Here is a 23,028-nt window from a genome sequence, read left to right on the forward strand (position 1 = left end):
TCGCCGACGTGCGTACGTACGTACGGACGCACGCATCTGCATGCATGGGGTTAGCTAGGGCCCGGCCGGGCCGACCAGGGAGCCGCTGCAGCTCATTGACGTGTCAAATTTATTGCTCTCGACTCAGTTCAGTATCATTCAGTTCTAGGTCGCATATGATTTCCTCTGGCTATTCCGGCCGCTGTCGCGTTGCCATACTGTATATATATATATATATATATATATGAGTTATATATATATGCACTCGTTGACGTGTGAACAGTTGAGTGGTTCATTAGATTTAGTCTATGCGTGCTGTGGTAGCTTCTCTCTGCGGTCAATTAATGGTATCAAAATGGGTTAAAACAGAACTTCCAGCCCCTTTCTATATATATCACACTCGATTCCTCGCAGTGGAAATGATAATATTTACCGTGGTCCAAGAAACACAAACTTCGATACTGTTCTAGCAATTAAAGTAAACCGATTTATTATTTTTTTAATCAAAATTATTTAAGTTCGATTAAATTTAATTTATGTGCCATTTTGTGTTTTTTTTATTTAAAAAAAAGCTCTCTTTAAAAAGAGAACTATAATAAAGAACGTCTTGTTATTTTTTTGACAAATAATTTATTGATGGTTTTGCCATCCACAGCATGCAGTTCCTCGTTGCTAATTACTATTCTTATACTACAATTAGGAAAGACCTTCTTAATTAATAATTATGCTGTGGCTGTGGCTTTCGTCAGATCTTCCAAGAAGTCCTTTTCATCAGTTACATCAGTGACGATCGCAAGCATGTGAATGATCTGGCCATCGTCGTCTCCATTAGGTTTTCCTCTCATGAACTTTTAGTTAATATTGAAAGATCGATATATCAACTTTTAGCCGGTTTACTTTTCTTTACTCTTCCCGATGATGCCAATAAATAAAACTGTTATCTGTCTATTTTAAACTCTGTAAACCCTACCAGAATCCATGGGCAATGCGATGGCATTTTCAATAAAATTGTAATATATATATATATATATATATATATTTCAAAGTGGGCTCAAAATTTTAGAAGATGTAACATGAAAAGAGGTATGGAAGGGACTCATGCTGCCGAAGAACCATTGGCGTTTGGAAGCACCCAAACAGCTTTCTTACGGCAAACTAGTACTCTTGTCCAACGCCTTCATTCATCGCTTGCATCTCCCAAACTGATGAAACCTCCAATTCGCTTTTCTTCCACCAGTCAATAACAGCAACTCCAGTCATTGTATTGCCTTCCAGTCAAACAAGAGTCAGTGATTAACTAGCAACTTCTATTATTATTATTATTTTTAAACTTGGCTCTACTCTTTTCGAGGAATTTTACAATTTCAATCGTACAAGAACTTCTGGTTCCAAGGAGTGAAGAACATTAAGTACTGGCCTAGCTAAAAATGGTCAGCTGAAAAAGGACTTTAGATTGCCATCGAACACATACACACACACACACTCACCTGCTTTGGCTTCTCAGAAAGTAACTCAAATTTTGTTTCACCATCGATCTTTATTTCGCTTGGTTTTACATATTGGTGAAAGAAAAAAGAGCAGAATAAAACAGGCGTAAAGGAGGTTCAGCAATGTTCCTTCTCAAGCAGTACTGCAGTTTAATCGCAGGCAGCTTGTCCACCAGCTCTTCAGCATCCTGATCTTCTGGACTCGAATTTTGGAACGCAATTAGGGAGCAAAAAAGGTGAATAAAAATGCGAAAGGAGGAAATTTACCCTTCTCGGCTTCTTGTGGAGGAGCTCAGGAGGGATCTTGTACAAATCTTCATCCACTGCCATTGGAACTCTTCTGGGCCTCGCTCGTGCTGTCCCAGCATCATACACCTTCCCCTGACTCCTCTCTTGCCCTCTCTGCTGCTGCTTCGGGTCTCCTTTCTTCACCTTAAAAATTATAAACGTCGATCGAAATCAATTACGAGAACAAGATCACCTTACCTTTTTTATCTGGGCCTGCTCCTCCTGCTGCTTCATGCTGTGAGAAGCTTTGAAGAGATCATCATAAGCTGGCGCTTCGCCATGGAAGTGGCCTCGGAGAAGACCGGCCTGCATTGCTGATTCGAAGTACTGGGTGATGGGCAGATCGTTGGAGTAGTCCCAGTCGCCGAAGGCCGGAATGTAGTGGTGGCGCCTGTTCACGGCGTCCTGCAATTACCAGCAGATTCGAAGTCAACGATGAACAACAACTGTATTGCATCGATCGGCTGCTTAGAGAGATTAAGCTCGTGCGCTCTCTCTATCTCTGTAGCCAGCCACCATGTTCACTTCGCATACCTCCATCGTTATCAGTATCAAATGGACAGTAACTTGCAGATGGAAGTGTGATCTGAGGGCCAAGAGGGAGGGGTTTTATGGAGAGGGTGGGTGGGTTCGTTTTAGTCCTTAGATTATAGTTTATATCAAAGTCAGCCCTATGTTTTAGTTTGTATGCGGATATTTTCATTTTGCCCCAAGATTTAGGCTTTCGAGCCTCCTCTATTGTTGGGCCGGACCGGCCCGTTTTGAGAGGAGTCGCAGTGCTGGGCCGGAGCCGGCCGGGGATAACACTGCTTATTTGGCATTCCTCAAGGGAGTTGACTTTTGCAGTCAACCAACCAGAAAAGTCAAAACCAGAGTCAATCAAATGCACCTTTCTTCTCAAATTTCGCAGAATCGACCTTTTCCAACGTAATCCAATCTCTCTTCTCAAATTTCCATCCCTAATCATGTCTTTCTTCTCCCTCGCCTCCTTGGCGTTCCTTTCCTTCTTCCTCGCTGGTATTCCTTTTGCTTCTTCCGTTCACTTCACTTTCTGCGACTTCGAATCTGATGAGTCAGCCATCAAGATCTCCGGCAATATCAACGTATCCGGCGGGCCACTCCAGCTCACTGGCGGCCAACCCAACGGCGCCACCGCCTACTACGCCCACGCTATCCCGATGTGGAACGCCGACACCAACGACAACGCCAGCTTCTCCACCTACTTCGAGTTTTCTGTCTCCTTCCCCGGCGGCGGCGGCGGCGCCTCAAACTCCTCCCCGTCTGGTGGCTTCGCCTTCTTCCTGGCCCCGCTCGAATTCGATCACTGGACTTCCAATTCGATCAACTTGTCCAGCGTCAATTCGACGCCCTCCGACCGCATGCTGGCTGTGGAGTTCAATTCCTTTCGGGCGAACTCGACCTCCAACGGCGCCGCCGCTGCGAACAACGACACGCTCGCTGCCCGAATCTCCTACAACGCAACCTCCAAGTTCCTCCTCGTCCAATTCGAGGACCTGATGAAGGTGAGTCCCAACTCCAGCTCGTTGAATCGCTCGGTGGATGTGAGGCAAGTCTTGCCGGAAAAAGTGCTGGTGGGCTTCTCCGTCACCAAAGGATCGGGGGCGGTTCTCCAGAGGATCACAAGATGGAATTTTACCTCCGATCTCGAGACGGAAAGGAAGAAAAAGTTCGAGTTATGGGTGGTGGCTCCTGTGATCCTTGCTCTCTTGCTGGCGGCGCTGACTTACTACATCTTTAGAGGAAGAGGGTCGTTGAGGATCAAGATCCTGTATTGGGCTATACTAAGTCTGGAGAAAGGCGTGACCTTTGCTCGTCGACCGTTGTTACGGCGTCGATTGATGAGTAGTAGTAAAGTCAAAAATAGTAGTTTGAACTTGATCGAGTCAATGGACGACGAGTTCAGCACGGGGACTGGGCCGCGGCGGTTCTCGTACCGGGAGCTCGCGTTGGCGACGAACAACTTCTCAGAGAAGAGGAAGCTAGGCGAGGGAGGGTTCGGCGGCGTCTACAAGGGGTTTTTGTGTCGGTCCGGTAGAGAAGTGGCTGTGAAGAAGATATCGAGCCAGTCGAAACAGGGGCGGAAGGAGTACGCGTCGGAGGTGAAGATCATCAGCCGACTCCGCCACCGGAATCTGGTGCAGCTCCTGGGGTGGTGCCACGAGCGCGGCGAGTTCCTTCTGGTGTATGAGTTCCTCCCCAACGGCAGCCTCGACGCGCATCTGTTTGGGCGGAAGACGCCGCTGCCCTGGAGTATCCGTTACAAGGTGGCGGTGGGCCTGGCGAAGGCGCTGCTGTACCTGCACGAGGAGTGGGAGCAGTGCGTGGTGCACCGGGACATCAAGCCCAGCAACGTGATGCTCGACTCGGGGTTCAACGCCAAGCTGGGCGACTTCGGGCTGGCGCGGCTGGTGGACCACCAGCTGGGCCAGCACGCCACCGGGGTCGCCGGCACGCTGGGCTACCTGGCGCCGGAGTGCTTCCGCACGGGGAAAGCGAGCAAGGAGTCGGACGCGTACAGCTTCGGGATGGTGGCGCTGGAGATCGCGACGGGGTGCCGGGCGGTGGAGCACGGGAAGGAGGCGGAGGAGGCGGTGCGGCTGGTGGAGCGGGTGTGGGAGATGAACGGAAAGAGGCGGCTGATGGAGGCAGCGGACCGGAGGCTGGGGTCGGACTTCAAGGTGGAGGAGATGGAGAGGCTGATGCTGGTGGGGCTGTGGTGCGCGCACCCGGACCAGGGGCAGAGGCCCTCCATGAGGGAGGTCATCCAAGCTTTGAGGTTCGAGGGCGCGGTGATACCGAGCTTGCCGAAGACGATGCCGGTGCCGGTTTTTCCTTCTCTCCTGCCGCTGACCCCTGGTTCAGACCCTAGCTCGCCGCCGACGATCACCTTCGGAAGCTTAACCACCGGCAGGTAGCTCTCAACTTTAATTAACTACTGTTCTATTTGGTGTTCTGTAAAAGGCTTCCAGTTCCAGTTCCAGTTCAAGTTCGACATTGTTGAACTTTGTAAAATTTCTCGTGCAAACTGAATCTTTAGCCTAGCCCGGTTCGTCTCCAAATAGACTGCGGCTCGATTTTGATTCTAGATTCTATTTTTAATCATATTTTTCAATTGCGAAATTTGTAAAATAAAAAATTATTTAAATGATTTATTAGTTTGTTAAATAATAATAATAAAAAAAGAGGGACGTCGAATAAAAAATGGAATATTTTACCATTTCAATGTCAAACAGAATCCGCGTCACTAAACGACCAAAAAGCGTGCATTTGTCTCTAGCAGGGATGTGTTCTGACTTGATAACATGTTTTTTTTTTATTCTTATGTAAAAAAAAAAATCTGTCATCCTAACACTCCACATGATCAGCTTCACGATTATTTATGAAGAAGTAAATCAAAAAATTATAGTTAACCACGACGGAAAAGAATATTGCTCGATTTTGTCAAGATTCGAAATCCTTATCATCTTCTACAATTTACTCTATCATAACCAATTCAGTTATGTTCCGGGGGCAACATATTTTTCTTTAATTTGATGAACAAGTATTTGATATTTCGATTGTTAAAAAAAAACATAAATTTAATTTGTACGATTAGAGATGCTAGTAGGTCGGATTTGACTAGAGATGCTAGTAGATAGGATTTGAATCGGATTTTTATATTATTATTATTATTATTTATTTATTATGTTCATCTTTTTCTTCATTTTTATCTTTTATCTTTATCTCCATCTCCATCTCCATAATTTTAATATAAATAAAATTAAAAATTAAAACTAGTTGTTTAAGGATAGAGTATTATTTATAATTTAAACGAATATTTGAGTCAAGTATAAGTAGATACAATCAGATCCGTCTCAATGCTAGAATCTAAAGAATCTGACTCTTTAAAAAAATCATCTATATCTTTTTTTATTCAAATTGAGTATCAGATCCTTTATCAGATTCAGACAAAATTATCTAACACACTACCAACTAAAACTCTAGCCAAACAATTATTGTGAAGTTGAGATTAAATTAAGTGTATGACCACCAGTTTGTATTTATCTTGTGATAAAAAAAAGTATAATTATCTATAATTGTTTAGGCATTGAAGCAGTTGAATTTGAGGGGTTTCTATAAGGATTTAAATTTGTAAAAAATAATTTCATATCTAATATAAGATTTGAATCTCTTTGATCAAGATAAAAAGGGATCTTAGAGATTTCAAATTAAATTTATTTTAATACTTTTATATTCCCATATTTTAAATTAGGATACTTGTTGAATATTTATTATTAAATTCGTTTAAAAATATTTAATGCAATAAAAAATCATGTTTAATGAAAACAATTATTTTAGAAGAATGTCTTTCTTTTGAAAAAAAGGAAAAAAATCTATACCCTCTACAAGTCGTTTAATCTATGGATGATTTTTCCTTTATCCTTACGTAAATAAATTGATTGAGTTGAAGATTATCCAATTAGATTGAATGTTCTGGTCTAGTTGAATGAGCTTGTCAATTTAGTCAATCTAATTGAACTCTAACCAACTCTACTTGAGAGTGAGAGAATAAAATATTTTTTTAATATATACATCAATTACTAAAAAATGTTATTTTAATACATTTTAAAAAATAAAATAAGATTTTCTAGAAAATATTTTCCATTTTAATAAAAAAAAAGCCAAACTAAATCCAAGATCAACAGCAAGATAACCTTTAGAATGTCAGAACAAGTTTTTCAACATTATAAAACAATAATATCGCACTCCATCTTGAATTGACTATTGGCATCCACTTACCTTGTTGTTCCCTTGTCATATTCAAGATCAATAAATGAATGACACAAATGTTTGAAGGTTGACTTGGAACTCAGCATTTTGTTATTATTTTCTATCATTTGGTTTTATTTTATAGTTTTTGGATGTGGTTTAGCACCCATGGGATTTCTCCATCAGACAGTCACTTCGAGTTTAATTTCTTTATATGGATTGAAGAAGACTTCGAGTTTTTTCTTTGTGTTTGTAGATGAGGTTAGTCTAAATTCTAGAAGTATCAAATTAAAATAATAAGAATTTAAGGAGACAATAATTACTGTAATTTTGTTTCTTTGGATTGCAACATTGATTGATTCTTATAACTGCACTGATTGAAGGAAAATGAAAAGTATGTTGCCTGATAATGGTACCTGTCTACAAATTCAGCATTTTCGATTGATCATGGTAAACCTTGCAACAAATCCTAAAACAACCAAACTATTGAAAACGATGATGAATACAAAAAACAAAGGAAAGGTTTTATGGAACAAGTAGGTCTTCATTCAGACGAAAGATACAAAATGACAAAACCAAGGAAAAAATGATGAACATGAGATTCTTTGTGCAGCATCATATTTGGAGCACACCTTATGGACTAGAGATTAGAGGCCGTCCCATAAATCCCATAATTATTCATATATTCGCACAGCTAAAATTTGATTGCAGTGCTATCAAAGATCACATTAACTGATTAGACCAGCTTCCAGAGGTATAACTGGCGCTCATAAAGATAAGTAATGTCTGATAATTAAGGAACTTGTCGACAGAGCCACCGTGGTAAAGCAAGCACGATTCACATGCAAAAGCTTTCTTCTGGAACCTCTCTGAAAAAAGAAAATCAGAGATAACACCTTATATTCCAAATGGAAATCACTGGCCATCCCTCATTCCTTTTTTTCTTCTTATTTCAAGAATTGAGGCCCTCATAATAATTGATGCAGAAATTCCATCCTTAGAGCTGTTTCTCCTTCTTTGGTAAAACAATTACAATCCAACATGATAAAGTGCTACCTTGTATTACGTTCTTCATGACTGACATGACTAGTAATCTCTTAACTTCATGATCACTAGTCCCTATGTCTCTTTAGTCGAATCTCTATTCCCAACATTTGGCTTCAGAGTAAGGTCCTGATTTCCTTTGACAGGGGGCAAACCCATTGCATTGGCAAAAATTCTCCTAGCAGCGCCAGTCTGTTGTTTCTTCAAATCTTCAACACCAATCATCCTTCTACGACTTCCATCTGGAGGGAATTTATTCCCAGAAGAAGCACCATTGTATGCTTCGTTGTAGCTAACAGATTTATGATCAGTCTCAAATCTATCGTTCCTGGCATTCCTATTATATTTCAGCTTTTCATGGAGCTGCAGTTTCCCAGTGGAGAAAGCAGTTGATCCATTCCTATCTTCTACATTTGCACTTAAACCTTCACCATTACCTCTGCTTAATTCATCAGTATTTTCACCCTCATTTTCATTCAGGGAAAGCCTCTGAATGGAAGTAGAATAAATCCTCTGGCCAAGTGCATGTGCAATCATCCTCCTAGCAACAACTGGAACATTACGGGACTTTGAAACACTTGCACTTTGTTCATTGTCATCATGAAATGAAAAGATCCTCTCACGAGCAGCTTTATAAGCAGCTTCTCTTTCTTCAAGTGGAGTTGAAGGTGATACTTGATGCACAGTCTTCAAAACTAGCAGGGTTTGAGAGTTTGTACATCAGTAATATGAACATCAATGTAAAAAAGAAAAAAAAACTACTGAGAGCATCAACAATATAAATGCAGAAAATAGATCAAATTAACTACAAAAGTTACACAGGTCAGTTTACTCAGAAAATCTTATAGATAAAACTTCATCTTGTCTTAAGCTTAGTTTTTCAATTTTGCACGATTAGATCTTAATTGCTTTTTGGATGAGTAGGCACAGGTCAGATCCTTGGCATCATTTCATAAGGTTTTGAACCCAAAGCTTCTTTAGGAGCAACAGATGATCAAAACCAGTCAACAATTTCAAGCATCTTAGTTGAAAAAATAGTCTGACAACTACACGAATACTGGACTGTATTAGTGTGCAATTAGTCCAAAGTTCTTTAGTGCCCCCATGAATTCACTTCAAGTGAACGGCACTAGATACACCATCTCTTAGCATCTTCTTTATTTAGATATTACATTTTCTCAACCAACCCCTGCTGCCATGTCTTGATTTTAGTATGCATTTTTAATCAATCATCAGAACACTTGGAAAGTATAATTGGTAAATATACAGAGAAAAAACTTGAAGAATCAAAGGCATGCGGTCAACTACATATTCATTTGGCTGCAGTTCACGTTATAATAAGCTAATCCTGCATTTATCAACTTTTGCTAGGAAATGTATTGAGATTATGAGTTAATACAGTATGCAACTCAAAGCTAAATCATAAATTTCAAGCCCATGAAGGCAGAAAAGAAGTTATTTCTTCAATGTCATCACATGATGCATCAGGGTGTTGCCATAATTTAAATATTTAGGAAGTATCCCTCTTAACTGAACCCACAGTATGATGAACGGTAGTGGAATTAACCCAAAAAACATATCTAATCATCAGGATAAAGTGGCATTAGAATGTTTTTAACTGACAGAATTGTTTAAGACTAGGAAGAATTGTTTAACTGATAACAAAGATTCTCTCATGAATTTTGCAGAAAGAGGAATTGAATCATGCAGCCATGAGCGACAATAACAGGTACTTGTTGTATCAAATAAGGCACAAAGCATAACTGAAGATCTTTCGTTCTAAATGAAGTCCTTTCTTGTTCATATACATATTTCAGAAATTATGAACACTTGCAGCCTAAATAGTTAGCCAAATAAAAAACAGAATAAAGCAGGAAAAGAAATGTGAACATTAGAATTAAAGGGCGGAACGTGTTTGGATTGCAAGTAGCAATTAGATACAAACCTACCAGGAGCCTCATTTTTTCTTATTGTAAAGTCAGAAGTAGTCAAAGATTGTTGATCATCGTACTGGAACAGTATATCACCAACTAGAATTGGTGGGCTGCAGTAAAAGTAGAAGGTATCAAGAAAACAATAAAAAATAGTGTGGAAATATACAGACCAACAAATCTTGACAAAATGGATTGTCCGTTAAATTACTATGCTTTTGTCTTAAGATTCTTTTTTTTAATCAGTAACCTACATTAAAAATCTGTTAAAACTAAGGGTTGGTTAAAAGTTTGCAGAGACAAAAATGGGGCAATAATTATCTTTGTAAAGATTGGGATAACCATTCTTACGCTCAGCAAAAAAAAAAAAAATCTATGTTTCTAAAAGGTCTCATCCAGTAAATATATAATTAGAAGTGCAAATTTAAAGAGAAAGATGAAAACTTTCTGCCGAGGAAGATAGAAATCATATGATGTAGAATTGATTTACATGATCAACCTTGCAAAAAAACTAATTGGAGTAATTCACACATCGGGTCCCATGAACTGAAACATGTAGAAATGAGCCGCAGACACAAACTCATACAGTAATATGAAAAACCATATAGAATCAATGAAACAAAACAAACAGAATCCTAGAATAAATTTAGCAAGTGATTCTTAAGAAATTTGTCAAAATTCGAGAGAGTGGCCATAAAGAGATTAACAACCAATTATATAAATCAGTTACTTCAAACATCTAGATATATTGTTCCAATTGGTATGCTCGTTTTAATGTTTCCCTTAAACCATTATCATGTTTCATAGTTTGGTCTGTGAGGGATAATTCATTTATGATTAATGGTAGAAGTGTCATGAATGAGTGATACTGCTAGAATAAAAAAAAAATTTATCCCCTAGGAAGGCTCTTCTACATATATGTATTATTCATCACTATAATAAAACACTTTAATGCTTATGGTATCTACAATTAATAACAAATAAAGTGATGACTTTCGCTGCAGTTTAGCATGAGGCAATAAATACATGATAAATATTGTGTTTAAATCTATGCGAAAATTTAATATTCTGTACATTACTACCTAAGGGTACATTGAATGGACCTTGTAAATTCTAAAACATGAGCTGAAAAACCTTAGTGAGGCTGACATTTTTTACACAACAATGATTTATCTGTTTAATTATACCCAGACACACGATTACAGCAAGCCCTCTAACAAATTAAGATCTTATCACAAATTCGTGCTTCTTAACCAATAATGAGATCTGTCCATCTCTATGGGATATAAAGAACATGGGAAGAGTTTCAATATTTAAATGACCTTGACCTATGATGAATATGTTTCGAATAAGAAAAATCTTTATGATGGAATTGTTTATAGTCAATTTCATATTCTTCATCTCTGACTCTTATATTTTAAAAATATGTACCTTTATTGCAAATTTGATGTGGGATAGTGACCATATTAGGTTGTATCTTGTCATTTTTTTTATGCAAGTCTAATATAGAAACATCTTTTCCTAGCGTCCCTCCTGTGTTGCTTTTTGAGATCGATCATTGCCTACTTGTTTTGTTATATGTGTTACCTTGTTCATCAATTTAGGTACTCAAATTGCATGTGATTTGGGGATTTTGAAGATCAACAACAAACTGAGGAAGGGTGTATGAGTTTCTCTAGCACCACCTGCCCTATCAAATCAAGATCCTAAATTAAAGGTCTAATTAACCTTATTTGAGCCTGATAAGTCATTATCTGTTACCAAATGTCTATTTCTATCTATTAAAGCTTAAACAAAAATTGACTATTGGTTGATCCAAAGTTCTATTTTTTTTTTTACTGAAAACCCACTCTAATTGTGAAAATATTCTATCAGAAATTATATATATATATATATATATATATATATATATATATATATAATTCTCCATTAATTTCTAGTGAATAGTTCATCTGTTGATCATACTTCGAAATTAATGATAAAAAATATTTTAATATAATTTATTATCCAGAATAATATGGATATGATTCTTTATTGATTTCTTGGATAATTGCATATGCCAACTATAGATAAGTAGTAATTCCAAAGGGAAAAATATATTCCACATACTCCTTGTAGATAATAATAATATAAACATAAACCTCGAGAATTTCTCTTGAATAATTTTGAATGATAATCATAAACCAAAATTAATCCTAGAGAAGTTATATTTTATTTGCTACTTACTGGCCATAGTAAAAGTTCAATCTTACGGATAAAATATATTTCACATGTCATTTATTGGCTAGAATGATATACATATAATTATTTAATGATTCCCTTGGATGATTCCACATCGACATTCTACACATCATTTATTCACTAAAATAACATAACTATGAACATTTTTAATGACTCTGTTGGATAATTCCACAATTCATAGATCTCGTAATTGACGGTGCCCTGGAATTTAGAGGTAATTAACAATGAATGCTTGTATTCTTCGGGAGTTCACAACCCAAAAACAATGAAAACTTATTCTCTAGGGTAAATTTGGCAACATCACGACTATAAACCGTTGAAAATACAAAAAAACTATAACTTTTAAAGCAAAATAAAAATCTGGTGTTCTATGATTGTCAACGCAAAACAATAACTAGAGAAAATCCTATTGAAATCTTATAAGAATTTTGAAAATGAAAATTTTATGCTATAAATATAAACTAAAAAAGGTTTAAATACAAAAAAAAACATACACTGTGGTATCTGCACATCGCTCTAACACTAAGTGGCGGTCATCCCCTTCGCCAACAGATTCATGGGCAAACCTAGAAAGTGAATAATTGCATATAGTATACAACAAGACAGGCAAAACAGTTAAATAGGACAGTGATATCATACTGATCCCTATAAGAAAAAATAAACTCTCCCAAGAAACAATAATGATATGGTGACATAGTATATAAAGAAAGATCTCGTACCCAAAAATATCTGCAAGTCGATGCAAAAGTAGGCGGTGGTATGGACTCATTGGTTGAAGTTCTAGGATTCCATCAGAACTGCATTAAAGCAGGGCAAAAAACATTATGGTGTACTAATATATTGTTCTCTGGGAGCTAACACAATGCACACTAATCCAAATTAGCATAAAACTAAAAGATTAAAATGGGGAGTCATTAAGCCATCACATTTAATGAATCAATAAGCCATTTAAGTTTGAGATTTTGTGAGCAAGTTGCGAAACCTGCTAGATTGCTAGAAGTCTGATGCAAATGTGCAGCCATTGCTAAAATAACAATTGGATTATGCTTGGTAAAAGCAACATACTTATTCAATGCAATATTCAATATATATATATGATAACAATTCAACTCATATTTCGTAGCATAAACAATTCCAAAAACATAAGCTATTTCACAAAACATACATGATATATGGCAAATAGGAACATTGCTCAATATCAGTGGTAGTGTATCAATAACTATGCATTATGTAATAGTAACAAGTGCTAAGATTTTCTAAACATTTCTACTCATCTTTCTATTAAATTATTCATATATAGTATAGGACCTGGTTTTATAAGGAAGTTTCTTATCAAGCGATACATCCTTTTTTATGCATATCGTATCAGTCCAACTGGTCACTGAACAAGCAGGATAAAGCAGTTTGGCCTGACCTAGAGACTGATCAACTTTCAATTCTTCTGTTACATTTTATACTAGTTTTTGCTATATGACACCTCCCTCTCATTCTCTTCTTGTCAACCAGAACTGATCCCTACTGGCATAATACAAAGATTCATACTAACGAGCAAGAATTCATCACCACCATGAGGGTTCTCCTAAGGGGGAGGCTGACAAAGGTGGTGAGGCCTCCCAGCAATCTATCAATATCTCCTCCTTGATGAGTCCTATATATACATGTGTTGTGTATCTTGAATTCATGAATAGCAAACAATATTCAAATTCCCCAAACTCAACGTATTATCAGAGATACCCTCCTAGGGCTATGGTTTCACAAGTATTCGCCTAAGTGGAAGGCTGCCAATGGCAGTGCGGCCTCCCTGTAATCTGTTGATACCTCCTCTTCGCTCTCAAACACCATCTTCCAGTGCCAAACAGCTCTGCAGAACATGTTAAATTGTAATTTAATATTTTATGTACGAACTTGTAGTTTGCACTTGGAAATTGATAAAAACAATAGAGAGGAAAGAACACCACCACTTCAACTAAGTTTCAGTTCCAAGTTTGGCATCTTAACAAAAGGCACCTACACTGACAAACACCATGTGTTTCCATTGAAATAGATTTGCATTCTTAGAAACCATGTCACTAGAACAAACAGGAGCAAAGTATGCTCCAGCACCTAGGAAGTGTAGATTAACCAAATAGGCAGAAGGGTGCCTTAAAATATGTTCATCGCATTCATTCTATTCTACACAGCATAAGAAGAAAACAACACAATCAAGTCCTTCCAAGGCACCATCTGAACCATCATTAGTATGCAGACAAAATTTTGCCAACTATTTTTACTAACAGTCCATCACAGATGGATGAAATTAGTTCTACTTTTGTGTGTGCAATTACTTGAGGAGACTTCTGACTGAGAAGGGGCACAAGAAGATTAGCATAGTAGTAATAGCAGGAAAGATCTATAGACCAACATGCCACTGTATTATGCCAAATTGACCTTACCTTGTATCCTCTTGAAGAAAATTAACAAAAGTTTCTTCTATTGAAAGTACAAGATGCTTGCTGTACAAGTTATCCTTTACTAGAGAAGCCAACTCCTCCACCTGAAAGTAACAAATTTAGGCTAATAAGGTATGGCCATTATTAGTGAAGTTAAGCTACGCATTAAGAAAATACTAATCAGCTGCTTCACCAATTTACTGTTTAAACAAGAGAATGTTTGCATCTTCTTCCTTCTACTTCTGTTTATATGTTTTCCTTGGTTTACACAATCATTGTCCAACATAAAATGAATGGAATGCTCCCGCCATGCGGGGTCCGGGGAAAGGATCCATTGTACGCAGCCTTACCTTGCCTTTGGCAAGAGGTTGTTTCCATTCATAAAATGAATGGATGTGATGGCTTATTCCATTTAACAAAAAAATTATTTTTCTCACCCAAGTTTAAAATTTGCAACTCTTTTTTTCACATCTTACAGATATGGACCACCATTACTTTTTCAACGCATCAAACCATTTTTGCCTGAGCACTTCAAGCACAGAGCCGAAATCATATAGTTTTCCAATCAGTTCTCCTTCAAAATCGCCGCATGTGGTACTAATAATTTGTTTTTGTAATGGCGAGTTACTGTCAAAGCGTGTAACGTAACAACTAGTTGAACAGTCTAGTAAACGAATATGCCCACTGGGCGACCGATCATGTTATTCTTTTCCCACAAAATGGAACATTCCTTTTCTATACATATAATATTTGAAATCAAACTCATTCGTAAATTCTTCTTCTCACTTCTCAATTTCTACCTTCCACCAATATCCCACCAGCGAAACAATACTATACAAAAGTGGCGAACTTAACACGAATAATCAGACTCCGCTAGATACAGAATGCCTTCAGAACCAAATAACAGACAATTAGGGACGACGAGGATTCACTTACCATCGCAAATTGGGTAGACGCCATCGATGAAACCTCGCGTGCTCCTGAGAAACTGTGGTTCGATTTGGGGCAGGAAGCCGTGCGCTTGTTCGCTGGCCAGCATAATTGAGACAGAAACCCTAAATTCTAAAGTAAAAAATAAAAAAATAAAAATTGTCGTTATTACTTTTCCTAGTTAGAGAGTGCGTACGCGTCGACGAGGAGCCGGTCAAACCCCCAAATTTTCATTATGATATTTTATTTAAAACCGATTTAAAATAATTTTAAATTAATCACAGAATAAATTTTTTTTATTGACGATCAAATATTCTAATATTATATTATCTCACTCAATTAGTTATTTATTTTGATACTCCGACAATATATTTATTAGATTGGACATAATTATTATATATTTTAATTTATCTCTGTATCTCACTACGAAACTGATGACACTGAACTACTTAGACTGAACGAAATCACCTATTTGATGATATTTATGATGAATAATAAAAAAAATAAAAATTAGACTATATATTAATCTTGATTGAATTTTTCACATATAATCAAAAATTTTCATATTAAACAGTTGGTCTATTAAATAAATTTGAAATATAACTTATTTATATTAAAAAATCAACCTCTAAAATTCAAATTAATTACAAGAGAAAAATAATTTTAGTCAAGTAAAAAAACAAGATTACAAAATTATTTTAAGCTCTATTTCTTAATTTAAATATCTATATTAGTATTTTCAGTCAAAACTATAAAATTACAGCGTGTTTTTTTAGCTTAAATAATTATATACTATATACTTAGTTCCTTTTATTAATGTATACTAAAAATAATTAATAAGAGTGTCAAATAATTGAACTAAAAAACAACAAACCAAGCACAGTGAACCATGCACAGATTAAACTTTCAGAAAATGGAATTAAAAAATGATAAAAAAAACAAGCAGCATATGGATAAAAGTACATAACTCTCTATCATGTTATGGTTTATATTATTAGTTATCAAATAAAATATCATGCAAAAAATGCCAAATCAATTAAACAAATAATTAGTATATTACTTATATTTTGCATCACTGCGCATAATACCAATCTAGCTTATGCCATTTTAAATTATTAATTAAGTTGCAATAATTTAATTTATCGCAATACACTTGCCAATCAATTTAACTTATCCCAACTCTTAAAACTTCTAAAGTATTCAATACCAGTGTGTTAATTCCATTAGCACTTTGGATCTCATATATATTTATCTCTTAATTTGACCAAAATATACATACAAAACAAGAACACAAAAGAAAAAAAACATTTTCCTCCTCATGTTAAACACTCTTTCAAAGAAAACAAAATTAGAGAGAAAAAAACTTTTTTTTTTTTTTGCTATAATCCTTCTCTTCGAAGGCTGACTAATTAAATTTGTGTTTTGACTTTTCTCAACGTCATATTCCAAGGTTAAAATTTAAATATCGACAGTCAGGTATATGCCTATATGCCAGATATGCATGAATTAATTTGCCTGTAAAGCAGCTAATTAGCCATGCATGAACAGTAGTAAACCCTGCAAAGAGTAAACATTTGAAAATCGTTATGTGGAAGACAAACTGCGTTGTTATATACATATATATATAAGAATAATAACATTATTTAGGTGCTTGGTATATATATATCAACTGTTATACATACCATTCGACACAAGAACAGAACTTGTAATTAACTGCATGCTATATATATATATATATGCACGTATATATGTTCATCACTAGAGCAAGAGAAGAAGAGAGAGGGTACAGCCTTCAACCTTCAGACTATATAGCTCTGTACTTAGCTGAGGCTGTACTCTCTCTCTTCTGCCATTGCTCTTGATGTTTCTTGTGATATTCTCGATCCTCGATCGATATCGGCTTGAGACAACCCTCATGCACCACCCTTTTTATAGGGGAAAATTGCGTGGGGAAAAATCTATATCTATCCATATATAATGTGTGCAGTACAGTATAGTATTTGGATAAATATTGAAGGGTCTGCAAACGACATGGGCAATAATGGCGCAAGTGGACGTACGTGAAGGCTTTCACTCCTTCCAATAGGCATTTAGCTTCCTGTGCTGCCTGCCTTGACTGTTGGATTAATGGATAGGGAAACCTGTCTGTCTGTAAAGGTTGTCAATCAGCAATAATGAAGACTCCACATGTAGCTGCTGAATGCTTGCATGAGGCTGTGTCGGCAAAGTTAACTTCACGACTCCTTCCAGGGCTCCGATCTTGGCGTTTTCCCTAGAGATCGATGTGAGTGGTACTAGCCAGAGAGTTATCTGTTAGTTAATTAACCGTCTATATATATATATATATATGATGGTCGAGTTTATCATCAAAAAATACTGAGTGAATGAATCGATAAATTATCTGTTGAGTTTCAACATCTCAGTCGCATTTACATTTTAATTTCTTATACAGTACTATAAGGATTTATTAATTGTAATTTAAGGCCTATTAATTAATCATCTTTAGTTTAAATTATACTTCTCTTGATAAAAAAAAATGGTGCAATTCTGGTCCATCATCGATTTGATGTACAAAGGAATTAATCGTACCTGAAATGATACTTTTTTTATGAGTGCAATATATTGGATTGATGATTTAATTTGTAACTTGTTTATGAGTATATCATAAATAAATCATGTTATTTAGATCAATAAAAGACATAAAATTGGAATAGAAAGTAAAATTAATTATATATATTCTAATATTGTCCATTTAGATGTGCAACGATGCCTAAAAGCTCTGCTTAAAAGAATTTGATCGTCCCCGGGGCAATGGTAACGGTAGGACATCCGGATTGTGACCCAGGGATCCGCGGTTTGATTCACGCGTATTTGCAATAATTTTCTTTCAAATGGGAAACACAATTAAAGGATGTTGGGCATCTGGATTTGCCGCCGTATGTGCTTCCCGATTTACCCTGATGGTCAGTGGGAAATTTCTGTGGGATCGAACCGGTCACCTCAAGGATTGAGTTTATAAGACTGACTGTGATTTATCATTTTTTTTTAAGAATTCGATCGCATACGACAAATAAGAGACTGATGAGGCCGCACTGCAGCAGTTGCCACCCTACAAGCATGGGAGCCCACGACAAAAGAAGGCAGTCTCGCTCAATTTGGCAACATGTATGCGGGCGTCCCCACATCACATGGAACGTATCATTGCATGCGTCTCGGTCCCTTTAATTATAACGCTACATCATGATCGTGGGGACTGGGGGAAAACCTAACATCTCAGAACCTATCCTATTTCGACTTATCCCCTTACCCTAGAAGATAAGACATACAGTTTGAGTAATAATTCTTCTAAAGACCATGACGAAAATTGAATCCTATGGTCTTCTTGATTATTGATGAGTAAATTCCAAGAACAATTCAAGCATATTCACACTACAAGAAAGTGATCATTTTAGGACATGAGATTTAATTATAAATGCCAAAATCGTTAATTAGCATGATTTAAAAAAAAAATTTAATTCCCCTAATCAGTATCATCTCTCGCATTTCAGACTCTTCTTCCTCACCCCAATGGTGGTTTGAGTCGGCCCAAATCAATCATTGGCCCGCCCGATATAGAGTAATAAGGCCCATTATTATTTTACATTTTTTCTTATATATATTATATTTAATATTTAGATTATCCATATAATTCATATTTTTTTTATGGGTGGAAAAATGGCTCGTGAAATGCATGGTGATTTTTTTAAAAATAAACACTAATTTTGATATAATTTTGGCCGAGTTGTGCACATCAACAAGCCATCGTTGTTGCTAGATATTAATGCGTTGAATATTTGATTAATGTTTTTGCCGTTCACATTATCACATACCTGTCGATCATTAATTTGCACGGCTTCGAAAATATAAAAAAGTCAAAAAATATTTTAGTTTTTATTAAAAAAAAATCAGTTGTGTGGTGAAAATTCACATCATTTGGACCACCAACAATATGATTACATGATTTTTCATGTATTGTTGTTAATAAATGAGATTTGATATATTTCTATCCAGCATTATTTATTAGATTTTTTTTATCTTAGATCTTCTAGCAAGACGATCCACATTATTAAAATAAAATATTATATTAATCATAAAAAAATTTTATAATGACAATCAACATGTTCCTAAATTTACTATGATAAATCTTTTTATACGATATTAAAATGAAAATATTAGAATCCTTTCAAACCTCAAATATCAACAAAAATACAATTTATTTTTAACACATTATATGTATACATCAATATCAACTTTAACGATGAATTGATTGATATCGAGTGATTTTTTTATATAAATATTTTACACATATTTTTGTGTTTACATTCTAAATTTATGAAATATTGGGAGATCTTCTAGGAAAAAAATAGGAATATCAATTTATTTAATTTATATTATTTTAGTTAGTTTCGTATTATATAAATTTAGATTCCGTTTTAGTCATGAATTTAATGTTGAAATTTATACTATTTTTATTAGGTGAAACTATTTCACATATAAAAAGGCATTAAATTAAATTGTTTTACATGTTAGAGACATTAAATTTAAATTTATAAATCTTTTATTTGAGGCATTTTTTTTAAAAAAAATGTACTAGTGGCCATAGTGAAATCTAGCCAACAATATTAACATATTTTTTATTGAATAAAAATCAAAAGTCCTAAATTATGCAAATTGCAAGAACACGCCTTAAAAAAAAATCAAAATGTGCCCTACTACATATTTTGTCTATAGAATACACTTTCAATATTATTGTAATAATTATGACTAATTGCTATAACATATATCAATTACTTGGCTATAATATTATTCTTGACTTTTAGAGTTATTGTGTAATAGTTAATATAATATTATTATAATATTGTAACAACTATCAAGTAATTATATAGCAACTAATTAGCTGCTATAACAATTTAAAATAATTTTAATAAAAGTTTAAATAATTTTTACTAAGTTAATAAAGAGTATTTTTTTAATACAATAGTATTTTATATTAATAATTTGATTAATTTTTATATTATAGCAATTATAGAGTAGCTACTATAACTATACTAATGGGTAAGAACATTCTTTTGACTATTTATATAATTTAAAATATCCTTTTAATTTTCACCCTTTTAATTTTTAGTTCCATCTATCGAATAAGTAAGCAAATAAAAGTATGATATTCTAAATAAGAAAAATAAATAACTATTGAGGAGAGAAAAATCTCAATCATTAAATTGTCTAGACAAATTGAAATTAAATAATTTACTCAAGTGGAGAAAAAAACTGCAAGGAAAAAGAAGAACACACGTCGACAGGGAACCCAGGATCATCATACAAACCCAAAACCAAGAGGAAGGAGAGACAGAGCAAGAGGGAGAGCGAGCAATTGCGCAGGAGTAAAGGAGGCATTGGCGTACACGGATTTGCATTTGGAGTTGAAGGAGGAGCCGAAGGGTTCGAGAAGAAGGAGAGAGGTTGTAGTCCACAGTCCTCAACGTCGTTCAATAAATAATTGTCAGAGACTGGAGAGGAGGTTTTAATTTTCTTCTTCATCGCCCGATTTCTTCCGCTGCCCCTCTTGTCCATTTGGTATGATCCTTTTCATCAGTTTAAAAAAGTGTTTTTTTTTCTCGTAGAGATCAGTGTTCTTGTTGTTTTTTTTCAATCGATTCTTAATGATATTTCCTTCAAGATTTAGTTTTTGATTTTGCTACTATCCGATTTGCAATCCTTACTTTTGCACATAATTTGCTTCTTCGTTTTTTGTTACCCCTGTTCTCCTCCTCTTCTCGATTTGCAGTTCATCGACAAGCACGGAAGCACCCATCTCAAAGAGGAGAGGAGAAGCCTGGCGCAGAAGGAATCGGATAGCTCGTATAGAATAGCACTGAAGGGCGAGTTTTCCATCTGGGAATCAACGGATCCTCCAACTCTTTTCGTTCGGTTCGACTGCCTCGCCGCTCTGGAGTGCATATTGAACGTGATCAGGACCCTCCCGATGGGGTCCTGCCTGTCGTCTGACGGACGGAGCGGTGGCCCCAACCCGTCGTCCCCGGATGAGGAGGAGCTCTGCGGAATCCCCGGGAGGATGTGCCTCAACGGCGCCACCAGCGCCGCGTCACTCTTCACCCAGCAGGGCAAGAAGGGGACCAACCAGGACGCCATGATCGTTTGGGAGGTGATTTATTTTGTCGCCGTCGTTGTATTTTGTTGAATTCCAGCCGACTATCTTTGTCTAGCTCGTCACATCGTAAGACGACAGAATACGACTACTGATCCCATATATGTCGAAGTCCTTCTGTAAGATCTGTAACGCAGATGCATCGAGAAAATTAATCCGGCGGATCGAGCTTTCCTTCCTAGTCTGGATTATTGAAGATGTAATCGTAACAACTTCATCTTTAACCTGCAGAACTTTGGTGGTAGGAGCGATGCAATCTTTTGCGGAGTTTTTGATGGTCACGGTCCAAATGGCCACATGGTGGCAAGGAAAGTAAGAGACATTATCCCTCTGAATCTACGTGCCATGACTCGGGAGGCAATTCCATCTGCAAGTTTCCTAAAAGAGCCCAGAGCTTCTGATGGCTTTGAAGGAAAGGATAGGCATTTAAAATTCTTTCAAGCATGGAAAGATTCATTCCTCGAGGCATTCAGAGTTGTGGATAAAGAACTCAGGCTTCACCCGGAAATTGATTGTTTCTTCAGTGGGACGACAGCAGTCGCTCTGCTCAAGCAGGTTGATATATAGCTTCCCATTTTATTTAGCAACTTGTTCGTTTTTCTCTTTTGTGATCGATCTCGTCTTCTACAGGGAGAAGATCTTGTCATTGGAAATGTCGGAGATTCGAGAGCAGTTTTGGGCACTAGAGATGAAAACAACTCTTTGATTGCAGTTCAATTGACCACGGATCTCAAACCGAGCCTCCCCCGTATGTTTTCCCCCACTGTTTTCATCTTACACTTGTTCATACATTCTGTCATGTTCATCCTTCAGTCCATTTTTGACATTCTTAACTAACCATTCTTACAGTTCTGATAAATCTATGTTCAAAACCATTCTCATTCGAAATAAACCTATGTTTTCAAATATGCCATGCCACCCTTTCATCACTTACTAAAGCTTCAGTGGAGCTTAGTTGGATGATCACTAGATTAGAGTGCCACTTCGTCGTTGACTTTTCTCTGTAGTCAAAGTGCTTTCTCTTCTAACAAGTTGACTTTCTGCAAATATGCCATTCTGTTCTTTTTCTTTTCAAGGGGAAGCCGAAAGAATTAGGCGTCACAGGGGCCGTGTCTTTGCCATGAAGAACGAACCAGAAGTCGCTCGAGTATGGTTGCCCAATCGGGACTCGCCCGGCTTGGCCATGGCGCGGGCTTTTGGAGATTTTTGTTTGAAGGATTTCGGTTTAATCTCAGTTCCGGAGGTTTCATACAGACGCGTTGCAGCAAAAGACGAGTTTGTCGTCTTGGCAACTGATGGGGTGAGAGATTCATTCACTTCTTTCAACGTACTCCAAGCCCAATGAATGTTCTACGAGAAATATACTTTAAGATCTTCCTAGATTTTGCCAGGTCTGGGATGTTTTGTCCAACGAAGATGTGGTAAGCATCGTTGCTTCTGCTCCAACGAGGTCGTCGTCTGCTCGCTCTCTCGTTGAATCAGCTGCTCTGGCTTGGGAGTTCAAGTATCCAACGTCAAAGATCGATGACTGCGCTGTGGTTTGCCTCTTCCTTAATTCAGATGGATGACATCGAGGTTGTGGGTTTTAAACAAGTGTGGCATTGCCATTTTACTTGTCATGTTTCTTAACTGAACTCTTTGATCTTCATTCTATATTATTACCAAGTGAGGAACTGAACATTCTTATTGCTATTTTGTTTTGTCGTAGACTAAGAGTTGAGTGA

The 23,028-nt window shown here is 36.6% G+C and overlaps 4 protein-coding genes across 4 annotated transcripts; 2 read left to right on the top strand and 2 right to left on the bottom strand.

Annotated features, from left to right (window-relative positions):
• Nucleotides 1-1,599: 1,599 nt before the first annotated feature.
• Nucleotides 1,600-2,294, bottom strand: LOC141834487 (uncharacterized). Its single transcript, XM_074721812.1, has 4 exons — nt 2,289-2,294; nt 1,953-2,159; nt 1,734-1,898; nt 1,600-1,659 (listed from the first exon to the last, which is right to left on the bottom strand). The coding sequence occupies exons 1-4, from the start codon at nt 2,292-2,294 to the stop codon at nt 1,600-1,602; spliced, it is 438 nt and encodes a 145-aa protein (XP_074577913.1).
• A 425-nt stretch (nt 2,295-2,719) lies between these two features.
• Nucleotides 2,720-4,790, top strand: LOC141835171 (L-type lectin-domain containing receptor kinase IX.1-like). The gene has a single exon (XM_074722602.1). It carries the CDS (start codon nt 2,720-2,722, stop codon nt 4,688-4,690), a length of 1,971 nt encoding a protein of 656 aa, XP_074578703.1. The 3' UTR covers nt 4,691-4,790.
• Nucleotides 4,791-6,901: 2,111 nt separating this feature from the next.
• Nucleotides 6,902-15,297, bottom strand: LOC141834898 (uncharacterized). Its single transcript, XM_074722289.1, has 7 exons — nt 15,272-15,297; nt 15,106-15,197; nt 14,173-14,273; nt 12,460-12,537; nt 12,235-12,306; nt 9,518-9,612; nt 6,902-8,263 (listed from the first exon to the last, which is right to left on the bottom strand). Exons 2-7 carry the CDS (start codon nt 15,127-15,129, stop codon nt 7,644-7,646), a joined length of 990 nt encoding a protein of 329 aa, XP_074578390.1. The 5' UTR covers nt 15,130-15,197; nt 15,272-15,297; the 3' UTR covers nt 6,902-7,643.
• A 5,289-nt stretch (nt 15,298-20,586) lies between these two features.
• Nucleotides 20,587-22,996, top strand: LOC141834612 (putative protein phosphatase 2C 33). Its single transcript, XM_074721929.1, has 6 exons — nt 20,587-20,597; nt 20,924-21,301; nt 21,536-21,859; nt 21,935-22,052; nt 22,381-22,604; nt 22,696-22,996. The coding sequence occupies exons 2-6, from the start codon at nt 21,122-21,124 to the stop codon at nt 22,870-22,872; spliced, it is 1,023 nt and encodes a 340-aa protein (XP_074578030.1). The 5' UTR covers nt 20,587-20,597; nt 20,924-21,121; the 3' UTR covers nt 22,873-22,996.
• The last annotated feature ends 32 nt before the right edge of the window (nt 22,997-23,028 follow it).

This window comes from Curcuma longa, chromosome 9 (assembly GCF_044706935.1).
Source record: "Curcuma longa cultivar G26 ecotype Majalengka, Jawa Barat chromosome 9, ITB_CL_G26_1.1, whole genome shotgun sequence".
In the NCBI taxonomy this organism is placed as follows: Eukaryota; Viridiplantae; Streptophyta; class Magnoliopsida; order Zingiberales; family Zingiberaceae; genus Curcuma; species Curcuma longa.